Source organism: Micromys minutus (assembly GCF_963924665.1).
Source record: "Micromys minutus genome assembly, chromosome: 31".
Lineage (NCBI taxonomy): Eukaryota > Metazoa > Chordata > Mammalia > Rodentia > Muridae > Micromys > Micromys minutus.
This window is the reverse complement of record NC_137966.1, coordinates 14,746,074-14,773,911: the sequence shown is the minus strand read 5'-3', so window position 1 is coordinate 14,773,911 and position 27,838 is coordinate 14,746,074. Positions and strand designations below refer to the sequence as shown.

Genomic DNA, 27,838 nt, shown 5'->3' with positions numbered 1-27,838 from the left:
CCCTAACAGAGAGACCTCTACGTTTCTAAGAAAGCACAAGCCTGAGTTCTCATTCAGGGTGGGCTCCTGTGTTCTCTAGGACTGCTCAAACACAGTGTCATGCCAGGGCCTCCCAGGACCATATCAAACTATCAGGAGCCTGCTTCGTAGTCTCTGGCCTGGGGTTCTTAGTGTCAAGGGCAGGGAGGGAACTAGTCCTTCCTCGAGATGTACTCTGCAGGGGAGAAGAGTTTTAGAAGGATGGTCCCAGAAATCTCAAGGATGTGATGGTTTGGCTGAGACCTACAGCTACTATAAAAGGCAAAAACAAGAGTTCCCGTGGGCGTCATCATGTGCAGAAGGCCCTGCAAGCCTCAGACAGCACGGGGCTTTGATATCACAGGGACCTACGGATCTTTAAAAACATGAGTGGAAGCTATTGAAGCCACCTCTCAGCTTTTACTCTGTGGGCCATCAGACCTTGTCCAGGTGTGGACCAGTTCCTCCTTCTCTTCCCTTTTCTTCCTGACCCCATCTGCCTCCTTGGCTGCCGCTAGCTTTGCCCGAGTCCAAGTGTTTGACTGTTCCCTGGCCCCGGACTTTCCCATTATCGTGTGGAGCTTGCAGTTCTAGAGAGAAGATATCATTGGCTGAACTTGGTTGAGGTGCCCATTCCTGGACCAGTGGTCTTGGAGGCTGGGAAAGGGTCATGGAGCAGATCTGTAAACCTCAGGTTGGCTTGTGTGTCCTCAGCCTTGGTCTGTTTCTCCCTCTTCCCCTGCATCCAGAACTGGATGCCAGGCAGTTGGTAGGGCATCCCGGCATAGCCATGGAGATTTTTAATGGCTGGTGCTGGCCTGGAAGAGAAAAATGTGGAGACAGTGAGGGTGAACTCAGAACAGGGCCCCTGTTGACCACTGCCCTGCCCATTGGGTTCTGAGAGGCCCTGAATTTTCCTTGCCATTGGACAGTTGGTGCTTGTAAAGTCTACTTGTCAATCCCAGAAGGCTGGCCTCCCAGTAACGTGCTCTGGGCACTGGGCCAAGCATGCTGCCACCTACCCCTATCTTAATCCAGTAGACTCAGGGATACTATGGTCAGTGCTGTCTGCAGTGGAAATGAGCTGGTTCCTCAATAGAATTGTCGTCTATAGGGGAGCTTCTGGTGTCAGTACCCATCCCTGTCTGCTGCTCCATGCTCCATCTCTCAGACCCACAGGAGCAGTTTTCCTACAGTACTGCATCTGCAGCCTACTCCTATACTATGCCATGCTACACTGGGTGCTCCCAGCATGCCTCTGGCCCCAGGGGTGGGGTGATCATGCTCTCTCCAGCCCAGCAGCAACTCCTGTGTTCAGGAGGCACACTGCTTTGGAAGGGACTGGTGACAGCAGGTTGGGACTGTTCTCAGCCTGAAATGGTTTAGGAAAGGGGATCTATATAACCCCCACACTGGAGTACGACACTTAGCCTCTGTGATGTGACGGGTGTGTGGGGGCTCAAGAGGTGCTGGGAATGGCTGTTGTTTCCATTGCTTTGCAACGATGCCTCCGGAGCTCCTGGGTTCCTGAACTTCAAGCTGGATCCCATCCTTCACCCTATCAGGGCCCTGGGTGGAGCTGACTCCCAACGGTATACAGTGGGCCTTGGTCCTTCCTCCTTGGCATTTGGCAGTTGGTGCTTTTGAAGTCAGAGCCATCCTCAGCAGGGTCCTCGGGGCACACAAACAGCTTTTCCTGGGTGGAAACCAACTACATGCAGCCTTTAGCAAAAATACTGGAGTGAGGTCTGGTGACAGGGTGTGTCTACATGGGCTAAGTGAACATAGAGAGGCTCATTCTGACACTAGACACTTGGATCTCTAGCCCCATGCCTTGGATTCATCTGGGGGACAACACACCACCTTGATCCTTGCCTTTCCTCATTACTTACTCCATGCCAGAATCCCATGGGTGTTGCGCTTCCAAGAAGTGAGACATAACATCCCGGAACAGATACTCATGGGGACTCACTCAGATACTCAGGACACTCATGGGCCACCTGATTTCTGTGTTCATCCTCCCATCTCCGAGTTTCAGATCCAGTAGGGCTTCCTGCCTACTTGTGGTGTCTGCAGTTACAACTTTACTAATCAGAACTCTATTTCCAGTTTAAGCTGTAAGGCAAAGGGTGACTTAGAATAACAATGTAACAAATAGCCTGGACTTCTTCTGCCATGGTTGACAATTCCAGATACCTATAAATGCCCAGGGCCAATTAAACACACTAATAAATGGCTTTCTTGTGTCTGGCCTGCATTTATCCCCTTGAATGTGGTGAGGGAGGTTCCAGTTAGATCCCAGCAGACCATATACTGTTGTTTAGGACTGTTGGTTATGTCAGTTGGTGGCTGACCTTGTGACAGTATGGCCCTGTGGGCAGAGTCCAACCCGTAGGCCTCTGGGTTCTGATCTCTGGGACGGGACTTTCCGAGAGTTCTCTCAGCTCGGAACGTAGCTCACAGCCGTGTTCTGCTACAGAGCCCTGCCCCAGACATTTTACCTCCGTTCTGCCTCGAAGTCACAGCTGCTGTTGAGATTCACAAGGCTTCATCTCCCTGGGGTGCATGGGGGAGCTGAGGGTGCAGCAAAAGAGGAGAGTAGCCAGGAGAACAGCCGCTTGTGTACCCCAGCTTCGGGCCAGCCAGCAAATGGCATGACACCTGCTCGCTGCCACACCTGCTGGGCTCTGATGGGTTTTGGCCACTGGACAGTCAGGGTGGGGCAGGAGGGGACCAGCCCAACTGACCCCTCTTCTAGGAAAAGGCAACAGATGTGGATCCTACCCCCCCTTTCACGAGCAGACTTCAAGACGTGAAAAATTGGGGTAAATGAAGGGTGCACGATTATATTCAGCCCAGGGTGGGTTCTTGGGGAGCCAGAGACAGCTGCGACTGCGTGTCAGGGACAATAACCCTGAGACAGTGGGGACTGCTGGGCCAGGGTGCCTGGGGACAGCTGGATGAGGTGCTGACAGGGGGCTCATTCCTCTGTGAAGCCATTCCGCAGCTGCTGGGAGAGCTGCCAGCTAGTGGGCAGTGTGCCCTGTCCCCTACCCATTTAGCCACTGTGCTGGAGGATTCAGGCAGCTGGAGCACAGGACCCAACTAGGAACAGTGAGCCCCAGGCCTCCGGCGTCACCAGCCTGGACCTGAGCTGGAAGTCCCTCTTTGGAACCCTCTTTACTTTGCCTTTTTAACATCTGCTGCTGCCAGAGGCCCCAGGACCACTCACCTCAGTTTCCGCTGGCCTGCCAACTTGACTGCTTCTGTAGTTTTTGGCTAAAAGTGATATTTAGAAGCCTGCTTCATGTTGGTGGCCTCTGAAGTGACAGAAACAAACCTCAGCCCCACCTCCCCGTGGCTCCCTCCTGTATATGAACCTCCAGCTGCTTTGCTCAATCTGGGCTTTGCGTTCTGGGTGGACCACAGCTGAAGGTAGGCCTAGCAGCTTAGCTGCCAGATGTTCAAGGCACAGACAAACATGGTGTAAGACACAGCTTCCTCTGACAAGCACAAGCCGTACCTTCCTTCTAGATAACTGTGAAACATTCAACTTCAGGGACTTACTCAGAGTTTTTGTTTACTTTTTTTTTTTTTTTTTACATTGTTGGTAAAGCCAGGCATGGTGGTGGACATCTGTAATCCCAATACTTGTAAGACAAAGACAGGAGGATGGCTTCAAGTTCAAGGCCAGCCTGAGCAACATAGATGTCAGAGAGAGAGAGAGAGAGAGAGAGAGAGAAAATTTACATAAACCAAAGGATTCAGCAGCATGAAGGAAATCTACAAGGTTATGTATCCATCTAGTTTCAAAACATTCCTGAAGGAATCTCCATATCCCCTTCTTTCTCCCTAAGCCCTGGAAACCACAAATCTGTCTTTCCTAATGGAAGTGCCTTTTTAAAAAAAATAGTATCCTATAACGTATCTGACTTATCTCAGCTTGAGGTCTTGGGGTTCATCCATACTATAGCATGTTTAACTTCACCCCTTTTTATGGGTGAGCAATACTCCAGTGTGTGTTTCAGTTAGCTCAAACTTGCAGTAATCCTCCTGCCTCGGCACCACCAGTAGTAGGATCACAGATATGCACCATCATGCCTAGTTTCCCAATGTACTTCTTATTAAACTCGGGCAGAAACAGGCAAGAACACCACCCTTTTCTTGGCTCAGTCCTGCCCTGTGTGAGCTGCTTAAAAGCTGGTTCCAGATGGCATCCCAGGAGGGTAGGCGAGGGGTAAAAGACTCCAGCCGCCGAGGACCTGAGTTTTCTGCAGACCCTCTGCTTGCCTCACCCACCGAGGGCAAATCCAAGAGGGAGCCTAGAGCTGAGTCCCAGCCCCAGCTGGAGCACTGGATGCTGGAACAAGAGGTCCATTTTATACTCTTCACAATGCCCCATTGTGCCATTCTGCAGGGAGGACAATGTTACCACCACAAGGGGAAGTTGAGGACAAAGGGCCCTTTGTTAGGATGGTCCCCACCTGAGTGACAGCACTCAGAGTTACACCTGATGGCAGAGCAGCCCTTCCTCTCCCTCCATCCCCTGCATAGCTCTGGCTTCCAGAAATAATCTGGGGGAAGTTGTGCAGACTTGAGCTGCCCTTCCCAAATGTCTCTGCCTGGCACATGCCAAAGGGGAGAGGCAGGGGTAAAGGTTCCTTCAGTGCTAAAGTTTCGAAACCTTGGGCAGATGCTCTCCGGTGGAAGGCCTGTAATGGGGCATACTCACAGCTGGGCTCCCAAGAGAGTGTTTTTGAAGAGAAAGGAAAGGAAACAAAAACAAAAACCCAAAGCACCTTATAGAATGTATCTATATGTTACTACTCCCATATCAGGGAGCCTGGAGGCTGGGAAGAGTCCCAGCAGCTGCACACCAGGAAAGGCTCACTTCCCGTATGGAGGTATAAAAACGAATGGGTTGTTAGGCCATGAGAGCCTCCGTAATTTATATGTCAAAAGAGCAATCCCGAAAAGGAGATGCTAAAGACAAGTTGTTTAAGAAAAAAAAGTAGAGATAAGTCACAAAGGCACAAGGTCTTTAATACATAAAAAGCTCTGAAAGACGAAGGAAAACATCCTTGTTCCAGAGAGCCCTGTAGTTTTCCTTATAACCCCTAGGGCTGAAAGTGCCCCTGCGCTGACCCTCTTTTCTCTGCTGCTGCAGAGCACCTCTCCAGGATTGTGTGTGCAATGCTGGAGTGGCCCCTAACATGAAAAAGCAGAGTTGCTATCAGGCAAGTGACGTACAATACCAGCGTGGAGGAAGGCAGCTCATGAAGACAATTTCTTTGCTGTCATTCTGCGCTATCTAGTTCAAGGCCAGTTTGAGTTATTAAAAGTAAGATTTAATATAAACGCCGAGTTGAAGGTGGGTCTCCTTGGGATTCAGCGCATACCACTGGTGGATACATTCTTCCCCTCGGAGTCCCTGGTGGCCTAGTAGCCACCATAAATAGTTTGAACACGGTCCCAGATCGTTGTAGGAGTGCTACCTGTAGACTGGGGTTTCTGGGGACCACAGACAAGATCTAGGTAGAAGAGAAAGCAGGAGATTCCAGGGCAAATTTCAGGTTTCTTCCTGCCAATTGTCCTATAGCATGATCTGTGCCTTCCTGAGCAGTGGGCAGCAGGCCTAGCCTTCCCTGCTACAGAGTGGGAGGTCCGCACCCAGGACAGTCACTGGCTCCTTCCCTCGTCGCTTCTCCACCTGGCGCTTGACTCTGCGAATACTGAAGCCACCACGGAGACGCCCACCGCCAGGCGAGACCGCCCAAAGAGGGCGTGGCGCGTGGGCCTTGGCTGCAAGGGGATAAGCATGTCATCCAGGGAAGCGTTTGTGGCCTTTCAGGCATGTGGGCGTGGCGTCCGCGCGCACCGCCCTTAGTGCTCATGCGCCCAGACAGCCTAGTAATGGCTGCGTCCGAGGGGTCGCTGAGAAAACGGAAGGTCGGAGGTGCAGAGTACAGTCCAGCGTCGCCATCCGCTCTGGTTAGAGATCCCGCAGACTCTCCAGCCCGGCTGCACGCGGGCACCTTCTGGCTGGTCAGAGTCGTGCTCCTGCGGGCCCTTGCTTTTATTTACTGTGAGTGTCCGGTGGGAGCGGGCTGTCTCCGGCCTCCTGTGACCTGGTCCCAACCCCTGCTCGCTTCCGGACTCCCGCTTGCTCCTCTGTAGTCTTCTAGGAGCCTGCACTTACAACCGTTCTGCCTTTCTGTGAGCCCTCGGACCCTGCCTTCTCACCTCCCACTCAGTGATTGCTTAAACTTATGTCAGGTTCCTGGGACCCCACTCCAATCCCTGCCTCTCCACAGCCCCACTTAGCACGTGTAAGAGGTGAAGGCAATGCCTGTGCACTCCCTCTGCATGCTCCCTGGGAGATGATGCTAATTCTTCTGTTCCAAAGGCCTAGGGGAGATGAAGGTCTTTAGCCTGCAACTTGGTGGCCACTTTTGCTTTCTCTCAACGGGGGCGGGGGGCACTGGACCCAAAGGTGGCGCTGTGACTCCAACCTGACCTATTTGGAAGGACACCGGGCTGAGGGCCTTAGGGTCTGCCTGATTTCATTGGTTGGCTAGGCTAGAAGTGAGGTTCAACCAGGTCAGCTCTGGAAGGACTCCCAGGCTCTGCTTAGGTTCTGGCTCTGCAGACCTTCCCAGTCCACTGCAATATCCCACACCTACCTAAGCCTAAAAGGTCCTTAGCCTTCTTCACTGCAGGGAAAGCAGAACAAGCCTCCTGCAGTCATACTGGTGTTCGCCGAACTCTTCTTGGTTTCGGTTGTTGCTTTGGTTTCTGTCATTTTGCATAGTCCTGGCTGCCCTGTAATTTGTTCTGTAGACCAGGCTGGTCTTGAACTCATCACAGAGATCTGTCTACCTCTGTCTCCAGAGTGCTGGGATTAAAGATCCGCACCAGCACACTGGGCACTAATGGGTCTTCACTGTTCCCTCAGCTTCTGCCTATTATTCCTACCCACAGAGGTAGTGGGCCAGGAAATATCATAAAGAACCAGCTCCAAACAACTTACTCTAGGTGAAACCTGAACCTCCAGCTGTGCCTGGGTGCCTGTCCTGCTCACACTGGGCCTGCCCTGCCTGTGGCCACAACACAGAGCTCATGCTTAACACCTGTGGACACCTGGGGGTGTGAGCAGATGTGGGTTCCAAATCTTCACCCTGAGTCCTAATCCCTAGGTGGTGCCCCAGGGACCATGTGAGCACTGGTGGACATTGCCCAGCTTTTTAGTAAGGAAGGTAAAACTGAATGCTAAGTGCTTGACGGGACAGTCACCTTGCCAGGCGTGGTGTACAATGGGCATTTTTAGGAAGAGTCATCTCAGGCTTTTGGTTGTGTCCATGGGGCTCTCCTGTGAAGAGTCAGGCCATGTGCATTTTTTTGGGTGACAGACCAGCCACTTCCATCTGCAGAGGGGAACTGGAGTTCTTAACCAATAGTCCTGTGTGTTTGTCTGCCTGAGTTTCCACTCATTTTCTGTACAGCTGGTGGGAAAGAAATATCCACACTTGTGTTGTTTTACCCCATATGATACTAAGGAATCATGGGAAAGTTGGTACTGGCATACTCAGAGCCAAGATGAAGGGAGCCTACAGGACTGATAGATTTAGAAAGCACAGTGGTACCTGGTGGCTTTGTGCTGAAGACACTTTGCAGATAGACCTGAGGGCCCTCGAGGGTGAGCAGTGGCATCTCTGGTCAGTCAAAGAGCTAGTATTTCAGCTTGACACAGATTTGTGAGCGCCCGACTCAGGCAAATGCTTCTAGTGGCTGCTCTGCGTGTGCGTACGACGTGCTTTTCTTCCTGTCTCTGGTGTACTCAAGGTAGACACATCCTTTGGATTTCCCGTCTTTCTGGGTCGCCGGTTCAGGATTGGGATGAATGTTGGGCTAGCAGCAATCCAAAAAGGCTCTGGGCGATGAGCTATACTCTGAGGTCCCTTCAATGTGATAGGCTGAATGTTGAATTAGTGATGCTTCTGTTATGAAAAGACTTGTAATTAAATACAGTCTTGTGCATTCGGAGAGTTCCCCCTCTTAGGAGAGCAGATCTACAGGTCTTTCCTTAAGCACAGTGGGTCAAAAGTACCTGCTACCTGTAATCTGCGCACTTGAACGGCAGAGGCAGGGTGTCTGGAGTTTGAGCCTAGCCTGAGCTACATAGTAGCAAGGCCCTGTCAAAGATAAATAATGGTTTTAAGAAAGGTGCGGGTCAGAAAACTGTGTGGGTGAGTAACAGCCTGCCAATGATTCTTCAAAACCAGCAGCAGAGCCTGCCTGTTAGCAGCCGGCCTGTGCACTCCACCTGGTGTGTGGGATTCCTTCTACAGCAGTTTCTGGGGGCTCACAGAAGGCAAGGGTGAGCTCCACACAGGGTAGGCTACAACAGGGAAGCCATAGAAGCTACTTGAAAGCAGTTTTCCTGCAGGGACTGCCCTACTGCTTGAATTCATTTGTCATCCTGATACCTGGCCTCTAGTCACTCATGATCCTCACCCTTTTGATCATCTGCCATGCACCTGTTCATGCATCCCACTGTGCATGCGTCCAGTGATGTCACTGTTAATCGACATAGAAGAGAATGCATTCAGGGTTCAGCTTAGTGAGCGAACGGCTGTGAGTAGCAAGCCCTTGGCTTTAGCTTTACTGCCTATTTACTAAGCCCAGGGCCTGTGCACTTTGTGTACCAGGCTTGCTCCTGGACAGTGCCTTTCTCGAACCCCAAGGAACACCCAGGAGGTTAAGGCTGGAGAGGGGACACTGGGCAACTGATGAGATCCGCCTACTGCTGCTCTTGGGAAGGGCTGGTCTCTGGACATGAATACTCATGGCACAGGACTTCCCAGCCTCCGCTGTGGATTGCAGTGTCTGGAGCACGGGGCAGTTCTGCTCAGCCCATTGCTCTCCCCAAGTATGGTGAGGAAGCTGTGTAAGAGCAAGACAGTTCTACTCCAGGGACTCAAACCCCCGACTCTGGTGTGTCCCAAGTATTGGTCATGTATGTTCTTCATATTTGCTTGGTCACCTTTCCTCATTTACATATGGTCTGGTTGAACACTTAGCTGAGGAGAGAAACCAGAAAGCACACTTGATAGCCTGTCTTCTTGGTTCCGAGCATTCACTGGGCAGAGCCTCTTTCCACGGCTGGGCAGCACAGGCCCCACCTCTGGCTTCTTTTGCCCTACGCTGTGCTTGGAGAGCAGGCATCACCCTCCTCTGCACCTGACACTGAGGGAAAGGTGTTTGGACCTGTAGTGCTAAGGCCTGGGGCTTGGTCACGGTCAACAAGAGCAGCAGCGGTCAGCATGTTTGGGTGGTCCTGCATTATAGCATGTTGTCTGAAAGGGTAAGGAAAGAGATACCTCATTTTAGCTCCCCCCCCCATGTGTGTGTGTGTGTGTGTGTGTGTGTGTGTGTGTGTGTGTGTGTGCGTGCATGCTTGCACATGTGTGCACTCCAAATAGAACCTGAGGTCTGATAAAGGCATGTTTCCACCTGAGAAGTTTTTGTATACCCTCCCTAAAGGTTAACTGGGATTTCTTCCTTGCGCACTGGGCATGGCTGAGCTGGCTGGTTCTGCCCTGAGGTCTGGGAGGTTTGATGCGTTTCTTCTCCTCCCGATCAGCTATCCAATGGGTTGACAGTGGCATAGGGCTTCCTTTGTGTAAGCCCGTTTATTGCCATTTGTTTCCTGTGGTGCTTGCATTAAGGACCGCTTTCCAAAAGGGGTGAACTGGGCGGGATGGGGGGACATCAGGACACAGCAGCTCTCCTTTTTTTCCTATGTACCTCATTTTAAATTTCAGTACCCAGAAACCCTCACAGCTGAGGGCTATGCATGGAAAGCCGTGTGACCAGTGAGGTGAGGATGGTGCCCGGGTGAAATGGCTGAGCGTTCTAAAAGCAGCTCTAGGGGCCTCCTGGGATGGAAGGTATGGAGCCCTGTTCTCATGCTGCCAACGTGCTGAGTGGATGGTGGCCAGCTTCGAAGGAACATTGACTTAGCCAATCAACACACCATGGGTTCAACCAAAGCCCAGGACCCACCTAGGGACCCTATAGCATCAGCTTTCCCTCTCTTTGGTCCTCTGGTTTGTGCTCTGGACCTTCTCTGGGTTGTGATTATGTGGAACAGTTCTGGCCACATGCTCTGTAGAATATGCCTCAAGTTGGGTCTGCACGGTGCCTGCTGCTTGGTTAGATTTGTGGTAGGTTTGGGGAAGATTTCCCCCACTCTGGCGTTTTCTTGTCATACTCACCTGACACACTGTCCTGTGTCATCTGTGCTGGACATGTAGCCCTGCTTGTCTCTTAGTTTATACCAGAAGGGAAGATGGACCCCATCCTAGATTAAGGAGAGCTATCTGTAGCTACTACTTGGTAGCTTCCCTTGGGAGGAAGATGTGACTCTTCAGTGTCTCCACTAAATGAATGTGTTGCTGAGGACTCCTTCCCGTCTGGTTCATTCCTGTCCATGCTCCTGAGCTACCGCTGTCTTTTGACCGCCTCAGCTGTGCTCACTAGTGACTGTGTGTGCCTCATCTTTCTCATGTGCCATTCAGCTGCTGGGGTGTCTCCTCATTTTCTAGCTTACAGCTCTGGGTCTCCTCTGGTCTCCTGCCCAGCTCTGGGGTCAGCCATTTCTCCAAAAAGCCCCATTTCTTTGGGTAGAGCATGACATGGGAAACCCCAGGCTGGCTGTTAAGACCCTGCTGCAACCTTCATGGTGGGTTTCTATATGACCAGGGCATCGTGTACGTATGGGATCACCTCTGTCTCACTGCTAGATTCTGGTTGGCACACAGGCCAGGCCATGCTTAGCCTCACCTCTGGCTGCCTGAGGCCATGTGCTCCCATAGTGGACTCTGATCTCTGTATGTGCTCACTTGTCAGGAAGGTTGTACATGTTAGGGAGCTGGCTCTATTCGGTATAGTCTGCACCCCCACTGGTTTGCCTGGACATCCTGGTTGGGTTTCTTTGTTTGTTTGTATTTTGTTTTGCATTTGTTTTCTATGGTGGTTTGAATATGCTTGGCCCATGGGAAGTAGCACCATTAGGAAGTATGTATGGCCTTGTTGGAAAAGGTGCAGCCTTGTTGGAGGTGTCTGTGGAGGTGGGCTATGAGAGCTCCTAGTGCTCAAACTCCACCCAGTGTCAAAAAGGGAGTCTCCTGGATGCCTTCTGATGAAGGTGCAGAACTCTCAGCTCCTCCTCCAGCACCGTGTCTGCCTAGACGCTGCCATACTTTTGGCCATGACAATAATGGACTAAAATAAAAGCCTCTGAAATTATAAGCCAGCCCCAATTCAATGTTGTCCTTTATAAGAGTTGCCTTGGCCATGGTGTGTGTTTACAGCAGTGGAGACGTGTGCTAATGTAGGCTTGTGGGTTTGGACAAATGCACATTGCTATCTGCTACCCCAGTGGAGGTGAGCAACCACCTCATCCTTACTCCTCAAGCCCACTGTAGTCCTGTTTCTGCCTCTGTCAATGGCTCTGCCTTTCCCAGGATAGGATGGCTTGCAAGAGCCTTACAATCTACAGTGTAGACTCTCTTTGTCCTTTATTTTTAAAGGTTTATTTATCTTTTGTCCCCTATCACTTTGCACCGGGCACCCCAGTCACACTCACTTCCTAGTCTCAGGTCTGCCCATAACCCTTGTGATTTACTTTGTGACCTCCTCCCTCCCCAAAATGGAGGAGGAGGAAGAAGGAAGAAGAAGAGCAAGGAGGAGGAGAAGGAAGAGGAGGAGGAGAGGAGGAGGAAGGGGAGGAGGAAAAAGAGGAAGAGGAAGGGAAGAGGAGAAAGAGGAGGACAATAGGAAAACAAGTCTAATTTATGTTGCCCATGTATTCACTGGAAATTGGTAAAACTCCCAGTGCCCAGCCCCATAAAGGAAACCCGAATCCTTTACCTCCCACACCCCGCCTGAAACCGTTGTGGAGAGCTACACTTCAGCATCCTTTTCATGATTTTTAAGAGTTTTCTTCTGCTGCTGCTTTCTGTCTAGGCTGTTTGATTTGGGGATGTGGCGGGGGGGGGGGGTTGTCACAGAAGCCTCTGTGTCCATCTTTCTCAACTCCTAACTGAGCAAGCTGCATTTACTGTGCATCCCTGCCATTGCGCAATCAGAAGCACCTACATTTCTACCCAGGAGCGCTCGCCCACTGTATGAATGGGGCAGGTATTGCCACCTTCAGAGGCATCTTACCTATGTCCAGTTTTTAGTAATTACTAACTAACAAACTACTCTAAACATGTTGTGGAGGTTTCATGTGAACGTAAATCTCTCGTTCACTTGGGTATATAGCCAAGAGCATCATGGCGGACCATACAGGCTTCATCTGTCTCTGTTTTTCTATACGGGACCATGCCTGACTTCCAGAACAGTGGCTGTAGTCTTGCATTCTCTCTGCACATGTGATCAACAACCCTGCAGCTTGGAAGCCTCCAGGATGCTTGCACTGCCAGGGTTTTCCAGATTTGGGCCTTTCGGTTGGTTATTTGGTTGGTGGAGAGACTGTTTCCTGTATCTCTGGCTGACCTTGAACTTGCTGTAAACCTAAGGATGACCTTGAACTCCTTGATCTTCCTGCCTGTGTCTCCCCAGGGCTGAGATGAGGAGCGTGCACCACCACGTCCAGAACATCACTGGTTGTATTGGTTTCTCCAGTGAAGGTGGCATTGCTGTGTCTTCCTGTGTTCTCTTGTCATATGTATTTATGTGTGTGGCAGATGGTCTCAGTACATCTAAACATCTTTTACCCCCTGTTGGGTTTTCTTACTGCTATGTTTTAGGAGTTTTTTTTTTTTTTTTAATGAAAATCCGTTATCAGACACATGATGGTTTGTAATATTTCCCTCCAGTCTGTGCATCATATTTCCATTCTCTTTGAAGTTTCTATTGAAAATTTAAAGTTGTTTTCTGTCTTTTTTTTTCTTTCTTTTAATTTTTCATGAAGTTCATGAACTGTGCGTTTGGTGTTTTATCTAAAACCTTTGCTGCTAAACCTGCATCACAGGGGCTGCCTCTCCGCCTCCCTCTTGGTTTGTTGAACTCGCAGTTGAGCTACAGGAGCACTGGAAGGACAAGCGTGAGCCACCAGGCACAGCCTAGGCTTTCTTTTGTGTTTTGCTTCTATATTGTGTGGTTTTATCTGTGCCACACTCAGGCTTTGGACCTTTTGGATTAATTTTTATTTTAAGGCATTAAGTCTGAGGCTATCTTTTTGCACATGAATTTGGTAGTAGCTTGCTTTGGGGCCTGGGTTTGAGGGAAGGTACATTTCACTCAGGTTTTTGTTTGTTTTGGTTTGGTTTTGCTATTGGCAGGAATATATACACCGTGGTAGTAGCTCTGGTGGGTGCCCCCTGCTAATTCATTTTCTAATGGGCGGCACCATCATAGCAACAGCAACTTGACTCTTGTGGAACAAGGAACTAGAGTGATTGATGGAGTGGGGCTAGCCTAGAGACCTGCCACTAGAGTGATGGAGTGGGGCTAGCCTAGAGACCTGCCACTAGAGTGATGGAGTGGAGCTAGCCTAGAGATCTGCCACTAGAGTGATGGAGTGGGGCTAGCCTAGAGACCTCCCACTAGAGTGATGGAGTGGGGCTAGCCTAAAGACCTGCCACTAGAGTGATGGAGTGGGGCTAGCCTAGAGACCTCCTACTTGGTTCCACATATTCATGATCCTGTAGCACTGCCACAGTGAGGAATAAGCCTGCATCCGAGGAAATCTTGGGGCCAAGTCACATTCACACTGCAGCAGTTGGTCCAGCTGCAGCTGTTGATTGGATTTCCTCAGCACATTCATTGTCTTTGCAACTTTGTGAGTCTATGTGAATCTACTGCTGGGCCCTAGCTTCCCTCCACTGATTTCTGTTTCTCCTTCTCCTTCTCTGTCTTTTCCTTCTCCATCTTCTTTTCTCTTTTCTTTCTCTTTTTTTCCCTTTCTTCTCTTTTCTCCTTTTCTCCTCCTCTTCATCGTCTTCCTTCTCCCCAATTCTCCATATCTGTGTCTTAGTCAGGGTTTTACTTCTGTGAACAGACACCATGACCAAGACAGTTCTTATAAGGACAACATTTAATTGGGGATGGCTTACAGGTTCAAAGATTCAGTCCACTATCCTGAAGATGGGAACATGGCATCATCTAGGCAGGCATGGTGCAACAGGAGCTGAGGGGGATCTATATGTTCATCTGAAGGCTGCTAGCAGAATACTGACTATCAGGCAGCTAGGATGAGGGTCTTAAATCCCACACCAACAGTGACACACCTACTCCAACAAGGCCACTCCCTGGGCCAAGAGTATTCAAACCACCACATCTTGATTAGTGTGGATGTATATAGTGATCTCTGGAGATGGTCAAGCTGAATGTGACAGTTCTATGTCTCTTCTGACTCCATTGGCTCTTCTGTTTCCTTTACTCTCCCCGTGTGCTGTCAGGATCTACACACTCATTGTGTGATCAAGATTCTTGATGGATTTCAATGGTGAGGGCAGCTCTTCCAGCCCACAACCACGGCTTAACCATGTTTCATTCTCCTGTGTTTTGTAGGTTTCTGCAAATGGAGCCTTCTTACATTTTAGATTTTCCTTGTACTATTTCCAGTCACTTTTATACTGGTTTTTTTTTTTTTTTTTTTTCTTTTTGAGGCGGGGTTTCTCTGTGTAGTTCTGGCTGTCTTGGAACTCATTGTGTAGAGCAGGCTGGCCATGAACTCACAGAGATCTGACCGACACTACCTCCCCAGTGTGGGCAGTAGTATAAGTTGCCATTTTTGTTTTGTTTTTGTAAGGTTTTAGGGATTATCCACATAGACCATCTTTTGCTAATGAAGCTACTTCTTCAACCCCTTTCTGTGTGCCTTTTATTTCTCTCCTCTCTCCTCACACCTTTTCCCTTTCTTTATCCTACCCCTCTCCCACCCTGCACTCGGCACACATAGCATGGACACCTGAGGAGGTGGAAGTGTCCTGTTAAAGGGAAAATCGTGCAAATGGGCTCTGAGCTTGGGCTGTTACTGTCTCATGGGTAGCAGAGGCTGCTGGCCCAGGGGAGCAATGTTGTTAATGGAGCCAAGTCACTAGGACATTCCATGACAGCTAATGCCAAGTGCTCACACATACCCAGGTACAGGCTTACATAAGTAATGTCAGCTTGCATGCTTAGACATCATGTGAGAGTAGACATAGTCCACTATGTATATACAGCATGCTTTCTCCAGCCCGGATACCAGAAGCCCCCAGGATTCAGAGCAAGTGTATGCTGCAGTGTGTAGCTTAGGTACTTTATGAGTTACTTTCCTATTGCTCTGATGAAATATCATGGCCAAGGCAAGTTACAGGGGGAAGAGTTTATTTTGGGTTACAGTTCTAGGGGAATAGGAGTTCACTGCGGTGGGGAGGGATAGTAACACTGGACAGGACAGGCATGACGGCACAGGACAGGCAGGGTGGCATAGGACTAGTGTGGCAACAGGAGGAAAAGGCAGAGAATGAACTGGGAATTGCATGAGGCATTTAGTCTCAGAGCCCATCCCCAGTGACATGCTTTCCCCAACAAGGCTGTACCACCTAAACCTCCCTAAATAGTACCAACAACGGGGAAGGAACCAAGGGCTCAGATACCCGAGACTATAGGAACATTTCTCATTCAAACCACCAAGGTGCCAAATCGTGTGTGCTGCCTCGGTGAAAACCATGTCTGACCCATGAGAGTCTTGCCTGCTTGGATCCTCTTATGTCCACGGGGCTGTTGTCTGTTTGTGTCCTGTCCAGGTTAGTGTTTAAGGTCAACTTGAATCACCTGGAAAGAAGGAATCTTGGGTGAAGAGTTGCCCCTTTAGACTGAGCTATGGGCATGTCTGTGGGACATCAATGATAATGATTGCCAGTTGGTGTAGGAGGGCCAGCCCACTGTGGGTGGCACCATCCCAAGGCAAGCCCACTGTGGGTGGCACCATACCAAGGCAAGCCCACTGTGGGTGGCAAGTGATCCTAGGCTGTATAAGAAAGCTGGCTGAGTGTGAGCCAGAGAGCAAGCTGGTAAGCAGTGTTGCTTCGCTGTTTCTGCTTGAGTTCTTGCTCTGATTTCCCTCAATGATGGACCGTGACCAGGAAGTATAAGCTGAAACAAACCACCTCTGCGCTTAAGTTGCTTTTTAAGTTACCTTAAGTCATGGTGTTCATCACAGCAACAGAAAGCAAACTGGAGCATGCTATCTTACGTCTGTAGAGCCATCTCCTCCTCGTGTGACCCTTATGACCACAGGGACATTACCTCTTCATACCCCGCTAACCTGAGGGCCTCTTCTCCTGTACCCAGGGAGGCCTGTTCTTGCCTGTGTCCCCTTGTGTCTGTGGAAGTTGGTCTTATTCATGTTCATTCATGTCCTCATGTCACCGAGCCACTAATGTCACCTTTTCCCATAGGAACCCAGTTTCGACTTGCATCCCTGAGCCCACAGAGGGGTGGCCTGTTCCTACTCACAACTCCTGCATTTGTATGTCTTTCAGTTGTGGCCTTCTTGGTGGCATTCAATCAGAACAAGGTCCTCATCGGTGACCGGGGCCTGTTGCCCTGCAGACTGTACCTGAAGAATGTTCAGCAGTACTTCCAGAGCAGCTCTGGCTGGAGCGCCTGGACCTACACTCCGACCATTCTGTGGCTGTTGGATTGGTCAGACATGAATTTTAACCTGGACCTCCTTGCTCTTCTTGGGCTGGGCATCTCATCCTTTGTCCTGGTGACCGGCTGTGCCAACATGATACTCATGGCTGCCCTCTGGGTCCTCTACATGTCCCTGGTCAACGTAGGGCAGATCTGGTAAGTAGAGCCTGTCCCCTAGACCTTGGGAGATATACCTACCTCCTGGCCACTGAAGTGCTACAATGAGTTTGTTCAGGGATGCATCTAGCACTTAGGCCTTGACAGAGGCTGCTGTTAGCACTGAGCCAATCTCTAGTCTTTCTCTTTGAGGATGGAATGTGTGATTGTACTTAGAGATCTGTGTCCCCTTGACAACATGCTGCCAGCCTGCTTGAGCCATGAGTTTCGAGTGATGGCAACAGAGATCAATGGGCAGCTAGTGGGAACACTGAGATCTGAAGGACGACGTTGAAGCATCACCCTTCTACCCTTACCAAGAAGAGTCTTTGCAGCCTATGCCAGACATCACATTGGGCCATGGCTCAAAGCTTGCCCTGATGGGGCCTTTAGGGCTAGAGGAGGTGTTGGAGTTTATAGGATCACCAAGGCCAGAGAGTTTGTGGACCACAGGAAGGTGTGCTGAGGAAATCTGTGGACTTGCCAATCAACATCAATGTGTATACACGGGAAGTGGGTGGGGGGTGCTATCTGTATTGATTGTTTTTTCTTCTCACAAAAGCATGCTTATGCACATGTGTGTGCTGGGGTTACAAACACACACATCCATACCCAGTTTTTACTCAGATTCTAGGGATTCAAATTTGGGCCCTCATGCTTGCAGGATGGGTGTTCTCACCCACGGTGCCATCTCTCCAGCCCCACCCGTGAGCCCTTCCCCATTCTCTGTTCAGAGACACTAGTCACTGGAGAACTTTTCACTTAGTGTATTTCTGGGGTTAGCTATGAGAGGGAGCTAGTAAATGTTCTGTTCACCTAAGTGTCTCTTCTTTGGACCTATAGTACCGTGCTCAAAAAATGTACTTATTGCCTCTAGCATCTGTAGTTTAAAAGAAAAGAGCCTCAAGCATTATTGTTTTATCTGAGAACAGCGTGTATCTCTGCCAGGCAGGGAACCACTTGACATGGTTTCAAAACCAGCAGGCTGTCAGCCTGCTCAGTGAGTCCGGACCCCGTGGCAAATCTCAGGCTCTTACCTTTCGTTAGCACACATTGTGTTCAGTTTTTCTCCTTCAGTGAGGTGTAGTCCATACACTGTAAAATCTGTTTAGTGTGTATGAGTCAAGCTGAGTGTGGCGGTGTAGGCCTTTTTCCCACCACTCAGGACAGCAGAAAAACTGCAAGTGCTAAACAAACCTGGGCTACACAGTGAGTGGCAAGACAGCCTACGCTACAGAGCAAGACTCTGTCTCCAATTGGAATAAGACAAACCCAAAATAAACTTTACAAGTCAGTGGCTTTGTGTATGTGGGTTCAGAAATCCTTGCCATAAAGTTTAAAGCATTCTCATCACAAGAGAGCCCTGTGTCTTAGCTCATCAACCTGAGACTCCAACAGCCCCTGGTTCCAGCCTGTGGCTTTACATTTGCACCCATGGTACTTAAACGCCCCAGGCATTGACTGTGAACAGAATCCCTTGGTGTGTGGCTTTGTGTCTGGCTTTACCATCAGTTTGGTGTTCAAGGGCCCATCGTGTGGAGTATGTGTCATTGTGTTGTTCTCAGTACAATAAACAGCTGTGCATGTTTGGTTTAGATGGCCCTGGGAGTGGGGACACTGGGGGTGCAGCTCAGTGCCTAGTGACTTAGTTATTGTTCTAACGCTGTGAAGAGACACCGTGACCAAGGCGAGCATTTCACTGGGGCCTTGCAATTGCACGGGTCCTCCCATGCCCCACACTGCCCCAAGCTCACAAGTGGGTTTTGCTCAGCGGGTTAGCACAATGGCTTAACATATAAAACCAAGCCAAACATCTTAACATTCTTCCTTTTTTTATGTGTGTTTCAGGTATTCTTTTGGTAAGTGAAAATCATGCAGAAAAAAAAATCTCTGTGCGAGGGCTTGCCTTGTGTGTTGGGGTATGTATCTTCATGCATTTCGGATATGGGGGCTTATCTCATGTTTAAATACTTACTGCTGGCTGGAGGGGTTTCTATAGTTTGTTAGCAGACTGGCAGGTTCTGACACGTGATCTCTGGTAGAAGTGAACGGCTAGGGTGGGTTGTGACTGGGGGTCTCCAAGTGAGGCACTGGGGCGCCTTTAGCAACTGCATTGCATAACGGAGATGCTAGTCTGGAGAGATGGTTCAGACATTAAGGGCTCTTGGGGAGCTAGGCTTGGTTCCAAGCACCCACACAGAGGCTAACAACCACTTGCACCTCCAGTTCCAAGGGGATCCAGTGTCTTCTTCTAGCCTCAGCAGGGACTTTGCTCACGTGTGTGTGTGTGTGTGTGTGTGTGTGTGTGTGTTGTATAAATATTCAAAGAAGCAAAGCACTCATACACATAAAATAAAGATAAGTAAATTTTGAAAAAAGAAGGTTGTTGGTTCGATAGCACACACCTTTAATTTCAGTACTCAGGAGGCAGAGGCAGGCAGAGCTCTGTGAGTTCAAGGCCAGCCTGGTCTTCATAGTGAATTCCAGGTCAGCCAAGGCTGCAGAGTGAGACCCTTTCTCAAAAGCTAAAATAGAGTAATGGCAGCTCCTGGGGGCAGGGGCAGTGTGGCTGGGCAGGACACAATAGCCCTGTGTGTTTCAGGGTGTGAAGAAGGATTGTATATATGCCTATTTCTTGTATCAAAGTCCCCCAGAGAACCCTATCTTCTCCAGGGCTCCAGAGGACATTAGGGGGTAATGGTAGCTATTTGTTTCTGAGGTGATGCCTACAGAGGGCATTTGGGAAAAGTACAGGAGGCCCCTCCCCAGTGTGTGTCTAGTGAGAGTCCTGTGGCCCACTGAGCCGCATGGAGGTGTGAGTATAAGAAAGGGCAGGCAGTATAGAGGGTACCATCCAGGGCTTTGTGCTGAACAGAGAAGCATTTGGACGCTCCCAGCCCACACCCGTTGACAATCACTGGAGTGTGGATATAGACGGCCCCCAAGTGGCCAGGGAGCTGAGAACCTCGGGACTTAGATGTCTGTAAGTTGGCCCAACTCTCGAGTCCTGCAATAAAAGGCAAGGATACTTTATCATGTGAGAGTGAGGGGATGGGGAAGATGTCTTTACTGCCCTGCAGTTCTACCCAAGGACTCCACAGGAGGCACCTTGACCCCACAGCAGCTTCCCCATGCTGCTGTATCTGGGCCACACATCCTGTCTATTCTATGTGGCTTCAGCTGTGAGGCCTGAGTCCCAAGTCACTGTCTGGCCTGTGTTCTTAGCCTCACATACTGAGTGTGGCCTGAAGTGCTGGAAAAGGCGATCCATTGGCAAACTCGAGGCCATCAGTCTGCTGCTGCAGAAAATGTTCCCCTCACTTTTAGTTCCCACTGTAAATGTTCCCCTCGTTTTTAGTTCCCACTGTAAATGTTCCCCTCACTTTTAGTTCCCACTGTAAATGTTCCCCTTGTTTTTAGTTCCCACTGTAAATGCATCCCTCATTTTTTGTTCCCACTATGAAGTTAATCCTCTTTTTTTTTTTTTTTTTTTTTTTTTTTTTAGTTCCCTGAGTAGACAGATACCTGCATATCTGCAAAAATGTGCAGTTGTGCTGACGGAGCCTTTCCCACACAGCTGAGCACAGGGTCACTGTGGCTGGTCAGGACACGGTAGTCCAGGATGTTAATATCTGCTTCTCATTTCTGTATCAAAGTCCCCCGGAGAACCTTGTGTTCTCCGGTGCTTCAGGAAACAAACCCTCTTTTCTTAGTGAACATTGCTTATCTGAAACTTCAACAAGCTTATTTTTTTGTCTGGTTATGAATATGGAAACCTTGGGGCCCTGGCTCCTGTATCTGGATGGGATCCCTGCTCCTTGGTGCACAGGATTCCGGCAGTTACTGGTAAGATCAAGTCTGAGGTACGCTGGGTACTCACTGCCCGTGCTCTCTGAAGCTGTGCTTGTGTCATGGGACAGGCACAGTGAGAAGTAACCGGTGTTCCACCCATCTTCAGATTGTGCTTGACAATGGCTGCCCCATCTTGGTATCTGGGTGATGGGGTATCACCAGGGTTCTAGGCACATAGCAGGGGAGGGAGTGAGATACAGAAGAACGTGGAATTCCGATGCACAGCTGAGGTGTGGATGTTGAGCAATGGAAGACCTTAAGGTGCTAGCTTCAAGAACTTAGAGGAAAACCACTGCCTAGTCACCTTTGGTCCTTAACCACCGGCACTCACAGGCCCCATCTAACCTGGTGCTGCAGTGACCTGGAAGCTTATGGTGTTGCTGTATCTCTGCCCTCCATCTTCTCTCTTGCTGTCCCAGAGAACAAAGGCCCACCTGGGTGGGCAGCACAGGGTTGACAGAAGATCCACTTTTCTGCAAGGGCTAGAGTGAGTTACAGCTGAGAGGTGGTGGTGGCCCACGCCTTTGATCCTAGCAGAGGCAGGTGGATCTCTGTGAGTTCAAGGTCAGCCTGGTCTATAGAGCAAGTTCCAGGACAGCCATGGCTATACAGAGAAACTCTGTCTTGACACACACACACCTCTCAAAAAAAAGGGGGGGGCGAGAGAACACTGACTCCTCTTTTAGAGTACTTGTGTTCAATTCCCAGCACCCACCTGGGGGCTCACAACCGTAAGTCCAGTTCCAGAGGATCCAGTGCCCTCTTCTGGCCTCTGTGGGCACTGCACACACATGGTACACAGACATGTAGGCAACATACGTATGCGCATAAAGCTATAAAGACTCTTCTGAAGGTTTCTCTTCTCTGGCCCCGTGTTGCTGTCCAAGTGAGCACTGCCTGTCATCCTGGCTACATGTTCCTAATTGTACCAGTCATCTCTGTTTTACACGGAGACTTCAGTGAAGGAAGAGCTGAAATATGGAATTGCTTGCTGGTATCTCTCTGCAGGGCTTCATCCTTCCAGCTTCCAGAGCCTCGTGTGCGGTGTGGTGTGGAGCTGCTCACCACATGTATTACTTTGTAATCACGTTTATCCGTGTCTTACTTATCTAACCCATACTGTTTTCAAGCTCCCTATCCTCCCATTTCAGCCCCCCAAATGCCAGTTACAGGCATATACCACCATACCTGGCTTAACAGGAATGAATTATATTAGTTAAAATTGACTCAATACAAATGCCCACCAGTCAATGCCATAACCCCACCAGCAATCACTGGAGCCCTCGGAAGCTCTGTGGGGTTGAAAGCAAAAGCTCTAGAAGGGTCTTTGGACAGGGCCTCATGGAAGACACCCCCCATTTAACTAGCAAATGGGCTTTAGTCACCTCTATTCTTGGGCCAGGGTGAGCAGTGCCTTTTCCCGCCAGTGATGTGGGGGACTGGCCTCTTCTGTACACATTCCCACTGTCAGTGAAGGATTCTGGGTAAGGATCCCAGATAGTGAGGTCTCATTTCAGGTGACTTCCTTTGTCTCAGGCAATCACAGTTCCCTGACATAAGTTTTTTTTTTATTAGTAAAAACCTTTTGCTGTCTCTTTAAGAGACACTCTTTAACTGCGGCCTTGGGTTCCTCTCCAATAGCCTGCCACCCAGTGCTGTACTCCCATCTCCAGACAAATGCGGTTGCTGAGTGGGCTGGGGGAGTGTGCTGGCACTGTTCTTTGGGTCACAGGGAGCCCGAGGCATCCATTGTGTGCTCTATCGTCCTTGCTACATTTGACTGGCCTTGGCGACACGCAGAACAGAGACATGGAAAAGAAAGGAAACTCCCGTCCCAGAGAGACTGTTCTTCCTGATGTTCCTTCACCTGGTTTTCTAGAACTCCAGCCGCCCGTCAGGCTGAGCCTCGGGGCTTCAGGTCTCAGGAAGGACAGGGCTGCCCCTGGCAGGCGCCCTCCCATCACACTCAGTACACGGTGTGACTGCATGACTGCTGTCCCTGGCGTGGCTGCTATCCACCCTGGGCTCCGGGCCCAAGCTCTGTGTGCACTGCTAAAGGTTTAGAGAGGAAACTGCAACCTTGTCTCTGGGGCTTGAGTCCTATGACCCCATCTGCAAGGTTTCCTCGGTCTTGTTCCCAGACCGACGCCTAGGCATGAGCAACAGAATGGCTGCTATGGCTCCGAGTACTGCTGTGGGAGACAGGGCTTGTGAGCATCATGCTATAGGAGCTGCCTGCTGACTGGGGAGGGCCTGGGAGAAAACAGGACGACAGACTCCAGCCAAGTAGCACAGCCTCCTCCAGCCAGGCTCTTGGGTGAGACATTGTAAGGTCCTCAAGGCTTAGATAGGCAGTCAGGAAACATGGCATATTCCAGAAGCCTCTGGAGTGTTGTAGACCACAAAACCCTCTTGTACGTTCTTTGATTGTGGTGAATGGAGTGTAGGCCTTGCCTCCCGAGCAATGCTCAGACTGTGTAGGCCAAACTCCCTATTCTTTGCCCAGGCTCCCTTGGGCACGCTGGGTTTTTCTGGAGAGGCCAGACTATCTCTGATGACTGTGGGGAAGGGAAAACAGGCTGCTGTGTGGGTGTGGGTTGGTGAGAAACCTTGTGCCTCAGGGGATCCTACAGGTTTGGTGTAATTAGAGGCCTTTGATGTCTCCTAGGTCCCCCACCATCACCCAGGGCAGCTCGAATCTAATAGTCTAAGAATATCCCAGGTGTGAAGGTCCCTGGGACTCTTAAAAAGGATTCCAGAAAACCCTGTTGGGATAAGAATTGGACACTTTAGTGTTCGAATGCTTCTGGGTCCCTTCAGTTCAGTAAGAAGCTGTGCTAATAAGTAATTAGTTTGTCCTGGGCCTCATCAGCTGAGGACAGAAGTTCTGCTGTGTCTGCTTCCCCGGGCACAGTATTTGGGCACAGGGACCCACAGAGGCATTTGGGCATCTGCCTTGGATCGTGCACAACCCACTGGCTGTAAACACACCAGGAGTGTGAGGACAGCGTTAAAGCATGTAACCCAAGAAAGCTTCACGCCAGTGGGTAGGCCGCTGGGGAGAGAGACCAGAGGCCTGCAGGAAGCTGACTGGAGTATCAACAACCACGGTTCTCAGTGCAGCCCATGAGGGCCCAGGCCTCATTTGCAGAACCTATGGCAAGAACGGTACCCACAGATTCTCTTGGGAATTCTGTTCTTTGCCACCATATTGTTTCCATAATGTTTCCAAGTGGACGAAGCTCTTAATGATTTGGGGAGCTTTGTTCATGCCAAGTGGGGAGCTCGGTCTCCTGTCAGACCATCCTTGGCAGGCCCTAGGCCACATGGGACGTTCACGCGGCTGGGACACCCGTGTTTCCCTTCATGGCAGCACTCCTGCCAGCCGCTGTGAATTAAATGCTCCCCGTGACCCTTCACCCTTGCCGCTCTTAAATTCATGCTTTAAAAACAGCTTAATGAGGGGTTTACTGGCCCAATTGGAAGTTTTTATTAAGACCCATTAGGGAGGGAGCAGAGGCTGCCTGCAGGAAGTGATTAGCACGGTGGCCCGGCCCAGCAGGTTCTATGAAACTGTTTCCAGACCCGTACGGCCTGCAGGCTCTCCGCTGCAGTTTCCAGTCCCTTGCTCTCCTCCCTGCCCCTCTGCTCAAGGAAAGCAGTTCCCTTAATTAAGTTACCCTCACAGTCAGAGGCAAGAGGCAGCCTCCGTGGCCAGGCCAACCCTAAGCTCAGGAGCTGCCATCATCAGCAAGCCAACCCTGTGTCTCCTTCCTGGGGCCTGTCTCTGTCGACTTAACCTCTTGATGTGTCACTAGGAGAGGAATAGCCTCACAGAGCTCATTTCCGGAAAATGTCAACTCAGAATGACAGCAGGTCCTCCGTCCCAGTACCACGTCCCGTCACATTCTTCATGAGGGCCACTGTGTGGCGTGTTGGCAACAGGCTGTCTCAGTCAAGCATTTGGTGGGGCCTGGGGTCAGTGTTCACCCAAATGGGACCATTTTCTCATCTCTCCCCCCTCAAGCCCTGTGTATCTCTCCTTTCCCTGCCCTTCCCCCCCTTAACGACCTCCCTTCCTCTGATTTAAATCTAGTGAAAAATAAAATCACTAATTGAATCTGAAAGAGAGCGTTTCTGTATATGAGGGTTCACACCTGTAAACCTAGCAGGTTATAGTTTGCAGAGTGAGACCTCGTCTCAAATTGCCTAGAGTTTGGGAAGCCCCAGCTTTGAGGCATGCCTGTAATCCCCCACACTCTGGAGCTAGAGCTGAGTTCACAGTCACGCTGAGGCCAGCCTGGGCTACTGTGTTTTCCTTCTTTCCTTGTTGCTCACTGGACAGGGTCTTGCCTGGGTTCCACCTCCACTCCCAAAATATGGCTTGTTTAATGAGCAGAGTTCTGAGACGTTGGGTCCTGAGGCTGCTGGGTGGGTTTTATCTGGAATTCTTCCGACTTGCCTCTTAGTTTTATTTTCTCCAGATTGTTTGGAAATTGGGTATGTGTCTGGTCCTGGCTTTCCCATTGGGGTAGAAAGTTGTCTCCATCCCTGGTCTCTCCCGAGGACAGCTGAGCCCAGTGGACTTGGTCTCAGTCTCCTACAGTGAGGATCTGTCTATTTTCAAGTTTGTTTCTTCTGAAGCTGCCTGTGGTTGCTGAGTGGCCCCATCCACCAAGCCGTCTGTCTGTCCATCTTGCTCTCTGGCACACCACTGGTCTCTCACCCTCCAGCATCATGCCATCTTTGCTTGTTTCTCTTCTGCTCCCATGGGCAGAACAATCAGAAACTCCTCTCTTGTGGTCCTGGAAGAACTGGCTTTACTTATCATATTTTTAAGACTTTAAAAAGATTTTTGCTTTATGATGCTGGGAACCTGAGGGGTTTGTGGGATGCCAGGCAAGTATCCCACCCTTTGCCATGTACCAGCTCTGATAGGTGTCACCAGGAAGGAAAAGGGTTTATTATCCAGTGTCTGGAGCTGACAGCTTAATTGATGTACTGTTGGTCTCTCCTCTGATAGTAACAGCGCACACACAGATGACCACTGCCCTCTAGCTGTGTCCCCGTTTCGTCCTGGTGACAGTCATTGTCATTCTGTAACCTTCAGCACCGATGCCACTTTGGACAGGTGCCATCTAAAGAGACGGACCACAATGCGGTCCACGGTGCGGTTCGTGTAGGGAGTTACACCTTATCTCCTGCTTATCAGCTTCTGGATTCCTTATACTCTGGCTAGACCATGACCTAAAAAGTATTCTTTCAATTGTTAAAAAAACAAAAAAGCTAAGCTTGCTCATGGACCTCATGGCATATTCTAAACAAAACTGCCATGCTTTGCGAAACAAAAGCAAGACCTCTGCTCACCCCAGATCCTGCTCTCCAGATCAGTCTCCTTATCTCTGCTAGCACTTACTCTGCGTCTGCATCCAGGTTCCTCATTTAAGAAAAACAAAGTATTATTTATATGTGTGTGTGTGTGTGTGTGTGGTGTATGTGTGTGCAGCACACATGTAGAGGTCAGAGGACAACTTTGAGGGGTCACTTCTTTGTTTCTTTGCATCTTCTTTAAATTTCTTTCTTTCTTCCTTTTTTTTTTTTTTTTTTTGTCTGCCTTTACTTGGTATCTTGTTTTCATTTCTGTTACTGTGATCAGCTATACTGACCAAAGCAATGCAGTGGAGGAAATTCAGCTTACAACTCCAAGTTGTGATTCATCATTTCAGGAGGTCAAGGCAGGAGCTCAAGCAGTTGTCACATTATATTAACCATCAAGAACAGAGAGAATAAATGTATCCGTGCTTTTCTTGAACGTTCTCTGCCCCCCATCCCCAGAAGTTAGATTTACTTGTTTCTTCACTCTTGGTGGAGAAAGCTCAGGGGCCCCAGCCTAGGGAATGGCGCCACCAACAATGGACTGGTTTTCTTTCATCAGTGAAGCAAAGATAATCCCCACAGATATGCTCACAGGCTGACTCAGTCTGAAGAATTCCTCAACTGAGGCTCTTCCCACAGGTAAATTCTAGGCTGTGGCAAGTTGATATTTAAAACCGCCCACTACCTGTGCGTGCTGGGGATTTAATCCAGCTAAACAGTTCTCTAGAGTCAGCTCACTCTCCCACATGGGCTCTGGGGATTGAATTTGTATTGTCAGCCTTGCCCATCAAACACCTCTACCTACTGAACCATCTTGCCAGTCCCTGAATCCATATTTCTAATAAGGTGTGAACATGGATCGCTCTTGTTGTGTCCCTTTTAGACACTGCATGTGTACCGCCCGTCATGAGTAACAAGGACCTCTCACATGAAGTTCATGCCAGTTCCAACATTTTAACCATAACTAACTATGGCACAGGTATCATTTTTACCCTTGATTTTAGCCCAGGGACCAAGAAGTGATTCAGATATAATTGTTACTGATTTGCAAAGCACACAATCTGTGCATTATTGTGTCCAGGCAAATACTGTTGCCTTCTGGGCCAGAGAGGGGGCTGCAACTATTTTGTCTGTTCACTTTTGGCTTCTCCGGGCATTGAGAATTGGTCCTTCTTTTGTGGTTTAGTTTTTCATCTCTGATCTTATCTCACCAACTTACTCTAAACTTTTTTTTTCCCCAGTGGAACTGTCTAACCCTCTTGATATTTTACAGAAAGCACAATCTATCCTTCTTTCTCCCCATACTGTGGAGGTTTCTCTTCACGGCTTCTCTGGTGCCACTGGAGTAGGTGCATTTTGGGTTTGGAGATCGTGGGGCAGGTTAGCTATCTTTGCCAGATATTGTTCGCTTTCCACTAGTTGATTTGCCCCTCCCTGCATCCTGGGGGTCCTTGTGATCCTCAGCAATTGGTGTGGCACTGAAAACAAACCTCAGTACCAGCAAGCACCTTTTCCACTACCAAGACCTTCTCCCCTCTCCAGACCTAGTGCAGCATCCTTTTTGAAGAGCCATTTGTCAGCCCTCTGCATACCCACATTCACAGGAGACACCTGAAAGCAGCTGGCCAAGGGGGGAGGGTCCTCATGGCTGCTTACCCAGCTTGCAACTATTGTCTGAGGCAAGGCAGGCCCTTCTGCATGCTCGTTGCCCATTAAGTTTGCCCCCCATGCAAGCATG

The 27,838-nt window shown here is 49.7% G+C and overlaps 1 protein-coding gene across 1 annotated transcript; it reads left to right on the top strand.

Moving 5' to 3' along the window:
* Nucleotides 1–5,931: 5,931 nt before the first annotated feature.
* On the top strand, nt 5,932–25,907 carry LOC308440270 (lipase maturation factor 1-like; the record flags this gene model as incomplete). Its single annotated transcript, XM_080942290.1, has 3 exons — nt 5,932–6,103; nt 16,563–16,872; nt 25,835–25,907. The coding sequence occupies 3 exons, from the start codon at nt 5,932–5,934 to the stop codon at nt 25,905–25,907; spliced, it is 555 nt and encodes a 184-aa protein (XP_080798416.1).
* Nucleotides 25,908–27,838: the final 1,931 nt, after the last annotated feature.